This window comes from Sinocyclocheilus rhinocerous, unplaced genomic scaffold (assembly GCF_001515625.1).
Source record: "Sinocyclocheilus rhinocerous isolate Xijiao unplaced genomic scaffold, SAMN03320098_v1.1 scaffold400, whole genome shotgun sequence".
Lineage (NCBI taxonomy): Eukaryota > Metazoa > Chordata > Actinopteri > Cypriniformes > Cyprinidae > Sinocyclocheilus > Sinocyclocheilus rhinocerous.
In genome coordinates this window covers 239503-247183 of record NW_015666595.1, presented here as the reverse complement: position 1 = coordinate 247183, position 7681 = coordinate 239503, and the positions used below count along the sequence as shown (strand labels likewise).

General features: G+C 39.6%; 1 protein-coding gene and 1 pseudogene across 1 annotated transcript in view; one reads left to right on the top strand and one right to left on the bottom strand.

The window, feature by feature from the left end:
• LOC107732957 (voltage-dependent calcium channel subunit alpha-2/delta-4-like) overlaps window positions 1-7681 on the bottom strand; it is a 28518-nt pseudogene that overhangs the window by 12377 nt on the left and 8460 nt on the right.
• The window catches only part of LOC107732983 (leucine-rich repeat and transmembrane domain-containing protein 2-like), a 13846-nt gene that overhangs the window by 1574 nt on the left and 4591 nt on the right, over window positions 1-7681 (top strand). Inside the window, exons 2-3 of the mRNA XM_016544470.1 lie at window positions 2993-3136; window positions 6114-6710. Of these exons, the coding sequence (XP_016399956.1) occupies window positions 3076-3136; window positions 6114-6710 (658 nt within the window). The 5' untranslated portion in view covers window positions 2993-3075. The remainder of the gene's footprint in view (window positions 1-2992; window positions 3137-6113; window positions 6711-7681) is intronic.

The window sequence follows — 7681 nt, the reverse complement described above, 5'->3', positions numbered from 1 at the left end:
ACGGTGAGTGAAACACTGTTAACCTACTACACACGCACACACGCACACATTACAATTTGCCTTGATTATGATTACCATGTCTGTGCATGATGTTTGCCGAGGAATGTTTTTTATGAGACAGACTCATCAGCCTGTTGTTTTGGGTATAGAGCATGTGATGTCCAGTTTTTTTATATAGACACAAAGGAAATTATGTGTATGTGAGTGCAGGTGATGTGCTGGAATGCTGCTTTTGTGTGTATATAAGCATGTAGGAGTGAGATGGCATCTACAATATCCAATCCTGTGAACACTTGCATACATACACATTTACGGTAGGACTAAAAACATGTGTAATAGGTTTGTATGTCTTTATGCATACTGTATATGTGTTGCTTGAGTGAGCGTGTGTCTTTATTTGTGATTCTGCTCTTAATAATTTATCCCGTGGCCTCCGCGTCTTTGTTTCTAACGGTTCTTCGCTCTGCCGTTGACTTCGATGGCCTTCTTTTGTGCGTGTGTGCATGAGAAAGAGAGAAAAGGGACCAGAAGGACTGGTTCAGGGGTGAATATCTAAAGGGCGTTTCTATTTACTTATGTGTTGCAAGTCTCAGTAACAACATACAACCTGTCACACGCACGCATAGTTGACCTTGTGCATTCACAGGAAGTTAGTACGGCGTGGGGTGAGAACGAGTGAAATATGTGCTGAACTGGACGTGGAGAGAGATGCTGCTAAAGTGAGAGACTATTACATCACGTGTGTGTGTGTGTGTGCGTGCGGGCTGCATGCTCGGGAGTCAAATGACACATCGCTCAACTAATTATCCTCTCTTCACACACACAAACTTGCATATTATCACACTCTCAAACTTGCATGTTCTAGGAAACGTAATGCACGGAAAATGTTCACGTGTTGAGCAACTCCAAAAGGTGTTTGCAGAAACTCTCACTTGCGCACACACACACACACATGCAATATAACCTCTAAATGTCTGCACATTTTTCCACTGTGCCGTTTCGAATGACAGCCTGGTGAATTGGTGTTGCGTTGCGCAAATACGCACACACAGACACACACGCTGTGATGGATGTGGCAGGTGACAAGGCCGAAGTGTCACAGAAAGGGAGTCTAAGACAGCAGCGGCCATTTTACAGCAAACCGGCCTGGCGTAAACAGAAGCAACTTGTAATCTTGTGCTCAATGATCTGAGACACACACATTCACAGCATTGCGTTACACAACTAGTGTTACATAATGGTACGTCGTTATAATAATAATATTCCCGTCTCCGTCATGTGCTGTAAGTGTTTCAGTGTCATATTACTGTATTGCAATTAACTAAATAGTGTCTGCAGTGCCAGTTCTACTATGGGTTTGTACCCTGGAGAGCTGTATTACAGTAAGCACCGCTCTATTGCAAATGGCTTTGTACCGGGAGGAAAGTTCTGTTGCTCAGATGTTGCACTTTCATAGCTCAGGGGACTTAAAGGATACTTCAGTTATGTTTGATTGAGGTATCAAGTTTGTCTCTGATATTTCTCTTGAAATTCTATAGGAGAAATACAATTAGGAACAAATGAGACAATTGTTATCATACGACATAACTTTTATGTCAGCTAAACCCCTTTGACCTCAAATATGTACTTGAAGTTGACCCTGATATTTTAAAATAATATTTTAATAATTTAACAACACATCAAGTTTTATTTGATAGTTTTTTTATTTTTAAATTATTGAAATTTTTTTTTATTATTTAATTCATTAGTTTCATTAGCTCAGTGTTTCAGTGTCATATTACTGTATTGCAATTAACTAAATAGTGTCTGCAGTGCCAGTTCTACTATGGGTTTGTACCCTGGAGAGCTGTATTACAGTAAGCACCGCTCTATTGCAAATGGCTTTGTACCGGGAGGAAAGTTCTGTTGCTCAGATGTTGCACTTTCATAGCTCAGGGGACTTAAAGGATACTTCAGTTATGTTTGATTGAGGTATCAAGTTTGTCTCTGATATTTCTCTTGAAATTCTATAGGAGAAATACAATTAGGAACAAATGAGACAATTGTTATCATACGACATAACTTTTATGTCAGCTAAACCCCTTTGACCTCAAATATGTACTTGAAGTTGACCCTGATATTTTAAAATAATATTTTAAAAATTTTTACAACACATCAAGTTTTATTTGATAGTTTTTTTATTTTTAAATTATTGAAATTTTTTTTTATTATTTAATTCATTAGTTTCATTAGCTCATAAATCACTGGGCTTTGCTTGACATAATTTGATGAGAAATATTTGAGCTTGGCATCTCCGAGTTCAGCATCTTTTTAAAAAACAATCTGAGAACAGTTTGAGACATTGTCGGGATCTCTTCTGAAACTTCAGAGGAAACAGTTCTGAGATTACTGGAGTCTTTTTCACGATAAAAAAATGCAGGAGATGTAAGCATAAGCCTCCATTTAATCTCATCTGAGAAAAAAAATGAAATATTAACAGTATTACTAACTAATAAAATATTTAAATGAAATAAAAATCCTTTTAAATATTCAAAAGCTCACATTTGTGATTTTTCTTTCTCATAGGATATAATGTAATTGTATTGTCCATCACTGCACAGAACTGGAATATGTTAAATAGTCTAACTGATGATACAGTAGATTATTGAAAAGATTTGAGAAGCACAATGTTGCAATATTTGTGTTGAAAGTTAATTGCTCATTTGTTCTTTCCTAATTTAAGATGCCTAGACTACACACAGAAGGAATAAACCTTGAAAACCTGAAACCCAGAAAGTGAGCTGATTCGGAAAATAAGCCATGACATGACAGTGATACTGTTGTTACCAATATGTCAAGGTTTATTTGAGTTTCACCGCAGCTACTAAAGACACAAACCACACAGCTCACACACTAAGTCATCTATGCAGAGTCAGGCAGAAAACAAGAACTCACCTTTAAAAGTCATATTAAGTACAGAAAAAACTGACTACCCTTCAAACTCTCTCTGCAGTCTCGTCACTGGCCCCATATCGCTGCCTGTGGAGGCTGGCATCAGGGCCAGCTGATGCCACAGCAGATCTGAGAAGTGCAGACATGCAACTCAGCACTGCACCTACAGTGGGTCGCAGGAGGAGAGGAAATCCGGACAGCCAAGGTGAGCCCAACACACACACACACACCTTCACTCTTCTGAAGGGGATGGGCTTAAGGACCGATTACTTTCATACAGTTTTACATGCTTTTTGTGACTATCAATGATCTAAATCAATTATTTACATACCACCAGAGTGCAGACTGATGCGTTTCAAGAAATGATCAGTTTCACTAATATGTTTGTGGAAAGAAAGGTGGTGTGTGGGGTGCCCAACACACACACACACACACACACACACACACACACACACACATTCCCTCTTTTGAAGGGGCTGGGCTTCAAGAGGATTTAAGTACTGATTCCATTCATACCGTTTTAAATGCTTTATGTGCAAATAGTGACTATCAATGATCTAAATCAATTATTTACATGTTACCAGAACACAGACTGATGATGCATTTCAGGAAATTATCAGTTTTATTAATATGTTTGTGGGAAGAAAGGTGGTGTGTGTTGATGTATGTGTCCGTGTGGGTGTGTATAGAGTGGTATAGAGTGCAGCAAACATCATAAGCTGCCCCAGCAACAGATGGATTAGGATGGCTTTAGTTAATGTGTGTCTGATTAAAGATCTGCATGAAGCAAAGCAGAAGCAACACACACACACACACACACACACAGTTCTGCTGCATTGTGACATACTACTGTATAGTGAAAATATTTATTTTCTGGTATAGCGTCAGACTTAAAATCTGTATTGTAAGTCAATACTTAGTCCATATAGCTTTCGTTTTTCTGGGAAACACAGAGCTTTTTGAAAGAATATCCTAGCCAGTCCTTTCAGTTTAATAAAAGTGAACGAGGAGCTCCAAAATGACAAAGCACCATAAAATGATCTTAAAAGACTTCAAAGGCTTCTGAAGCCATAAGCTAGCTTTGTGTGAGGAAAAGCCTGTTCACTGATTATTCACTGATAATCTTGACATCCATACTAGCTCTACTTGATATGTTTATTAGAGATCTGTGAATGAATCTGATCCTTTCAATTAATATGTTGATCCAGTTGTAAAATGTGTTTGAATGATACAATCAGAAATCTGACCGACATGGTAGTCGAAATGAATAGTGAATATAGTCTCACTACATTATGGCTTTAAAAGACTATAGAGAATAGAATATATAGTATTTAAGTCATATGAACTACTTTTATGGTGCTTTTGTGTAGGGCTGCACGATAAATCGCATGCGATATTTAACGCGCATCTTGTCAGAAAGCCGGTTCGTCAGTGAACAACGGCTCTGTGTAGTTAATGCTGCTCAACGTGAAAGCACGCACGTGATGGAGATTTACCGCTGATTACAGAGCCGGCTTTCTGACAAGATGCGCGTTAAATATCGCATGCGATTTATCGTGCAGCCCTACTTTTGTGTTATTTTGTTGTTTTAAAGCTGCAGACCCCTTTACATTTTCAGTGCATGGAAAGAAGCAATCAGCACTGTCTTCAAATTTCCAAATTTCTTTAGTAATTTGCTTTATTTATTCTGGGAACTGGAGTCCTCCTGTTAAAATGAGCAAATCCTAAAAGCTAAGAAAAGAGGGACACTTCATAACATTGTAGTGTAGGCACAGAATAGACGTTCATCCTATTTTAAACTAGGTCCACTCGCTAGGAGATTTCCGTCCTTGCCACTGACATACAGCCTTCTTTGTGGCTACAGGATTGTTCTGAACACATAGGGAACATGAACACAGAGAAAGAACATTGTGTTTCAATAACAGCAGTCATATGCCTATCCTGATGTGCTGACACACATTTGTTCTCAGCCGAACAGAAGGGATGAGAGAAAAAGGGGAACTTGTGCTGGAAAGAAGGGATATACTGGAAATTGAAGGTTGATGGCCAAAACAACAATTCTAGAATCATTCACAACTACATAGTTTAGAAGGACGGGTTAATTATTGAGATTACACAGAATTGTGTGAGTGTGTATGAGAGAGTGTGTGGTTGTGATGATTGTATGTATCTCTGATTACAGAGGGATCAGGGTGTTGAGGCTGGTCAGGATCAGATATCTGAGTGCTGTAACTGCATCTGTCTGCACTCAAACTTCCAAACACACGCACACACACAATCAGCAATGAGACAACTGGGAACTCAACATTTAAAACCTTCGTATCCATTGATAGCATGTGATTGTTTCACACACACAGAGAAACATTGCTCCCCACCCTCTTACACAGTTGCATAAAAGAGAGGTGACGAACAGTTGGCAAATGTTTGTTTTGTCATGGCAGAGCAGAGCAGAGGACGTTTTTTGTTTAACTCTGAGGCACATTATATTCCCATCATACAACTGAAAAAATTCATTATTTTTTGCGTTATTGATTTTCAGTAAATAGCAGGTCAAATTTGGGTCTTTTCCTTAAACAAAGCAAGCGTATGGCTTCGGAAGACTTTTGAATATAGCACATAAGTAATATAGACTTTTATAGTGTTTTTTTTGGTACGTTTTTTTTTTTTCATTTTTGGAGCTTGACAGTTCCAGTCTCCATTGATAAAAAAGCATTTTGGACTTTCTCAATATATCTTCTTTTGTGCACCAAGGAGGAAACAATTCATACAGTTTTGAAGTGACACGAAGGCAAGTAAATAATAACACGATTTTCATTTTGCGGAAAAATAACCCATAAAGAGTGCACCATAAACAAATCAAAACAAGTGAGTTAAAAAAAAATATCCTGAAGGTGCTGCAACAGATAGCAGCTACTTTCAGCAACTGCAACAAAAATACTGCTGTCTAGAGGTCTGTTTTTACGATCACATAAGCTCCAGTTTAAAATAGTGTAGTGGGAGAAGCAGCTACAGGTTCAGTTCTGTCGAGCACTGGTCCCCTTCATTAAATACTGTACATGTGATTCACAGTGGCACTAAATCAACACCTGTCACATCTTTCAGAACAATCAAAGCAGCTTTCAGGAGGAAATGGCTTATGTCAACTCTTTCATACACATCTGTTTTTTTCTTCTTTCACACAGGTCTACTAGGTGTGCTGAGTGTGTGTGCTACGTTACTGCAGTTATGCGCTGGCTGTCCTTCAGAGTGTGTGTGTAACTCACTGGAAGCTAACTGCAGTGGACGGAGTCTAGTATCTGTGCCCGCACTCACTTCTCTCCCGGAGGGCACACATACCCTCCTTCTGGCCAATAACCGCCTCTCCTCCCTTCCGGTCTCTGCCTTCGCCAACCTAAGCACCCTGGAGACACTCGACCTGTCCAATAACTATCTGGACAACCTGCCTTCCAGACTGTTCCGTGAGCTGAGTAACCTGAGCGATTTGAGTTTGCGTAACAACAGCCTGACGGTTTTGGATCGCGAGTTATTTCGCGGTCTGACCCATCTGCGGAGACTGGATCTGTCTCTGAACGGCTTGGCCGCTGTGCCTCTGGGCCTGCTGGATGAGCTGCAAGGGCTGACCTGGCTCTCCTTGGCTGGGAACAGACTTCACGCCCTGGAGAGAGCCACATTTGAGCCTCTCGCCAACCTTCAGCACCTGGAGCTGGGCATGAACCCCTGGGAGTGTGACTGCAACCTGAGAGACTTCAAACACTGGATGGAGTGGCTGATATATCGAGGTGAGGACGTGTGTGGGTGTTTTGATTCTCTGCAGGTGTACAAACACATCCTTTGAGCAGTAAGCCACACAAGGCTGTGCATTACTGGGATTTTACCTTAAGTAAGAGGTGTTCTTTGGCACGGTCCAAAGCGGACTGCCTAAAACACCTTTAAAGTCACTATCTTCAGTGACATATTGTGCCTATAAAGCGGCGAAAAAAAGCTTTATTAAGCCTTTAAACAGATTGAGCTGTAAGCTAATAGTAAGTGCATGTACACCAGACATATTGAAGGACATGTACCAACTCTCTCCCTAATAATTTCCTGTCTATCTTTTGTCTACCACTGGCAACGAAATGTGGCAAAACCCCAGAAATCATTGTGAAGCAGAGAAGCCTCTGCTTCTTATTCTCCATACTTCTCACTTTCCATTTTTCTCTGTCTTTCTCAATCCTTCTACTCTGAGTCAGAGAAACTCATTTCATTCTATTTCAGAGCAGCTTTGAGAGGGGGATTTGAAACAGACATGAGAGGCTGAGTCACAAAGCGTTTAGTGTGTGTGAGAAAGAGACTCCAGTCAAGGTGGGCTCTGACTCTCTTGGTCTGTTCCAAAACCTAGTGAGCTGCCTACGGAGGCAGCATTTTGAGGCATCATAGATGCTCTCTTGACATGAAGATAGGTATCTTACTTATGCCGCCTTCTGTATTGACCAAATTCAAAGGCAGCATTGCATGTTTATTTTCATGGAGATACCACAATAGAACAATTAAAAAGTATATATTATTCAATACTAAATAAATAAATAAAATAAATAGATTAGTGTAACAATTTTTTTTTAAATTATTTTACCCAATTTTTGTGTGTGCCATGTACTTAATGCATGCTGGATTATTGCATAATTAGTTTGATGAGATGCCATTGTCAAACTACATTAAAATCAAGCAAGCGTGGACTATACTGTGCACAAAAAAAAAAAAAGAATAAATAAAA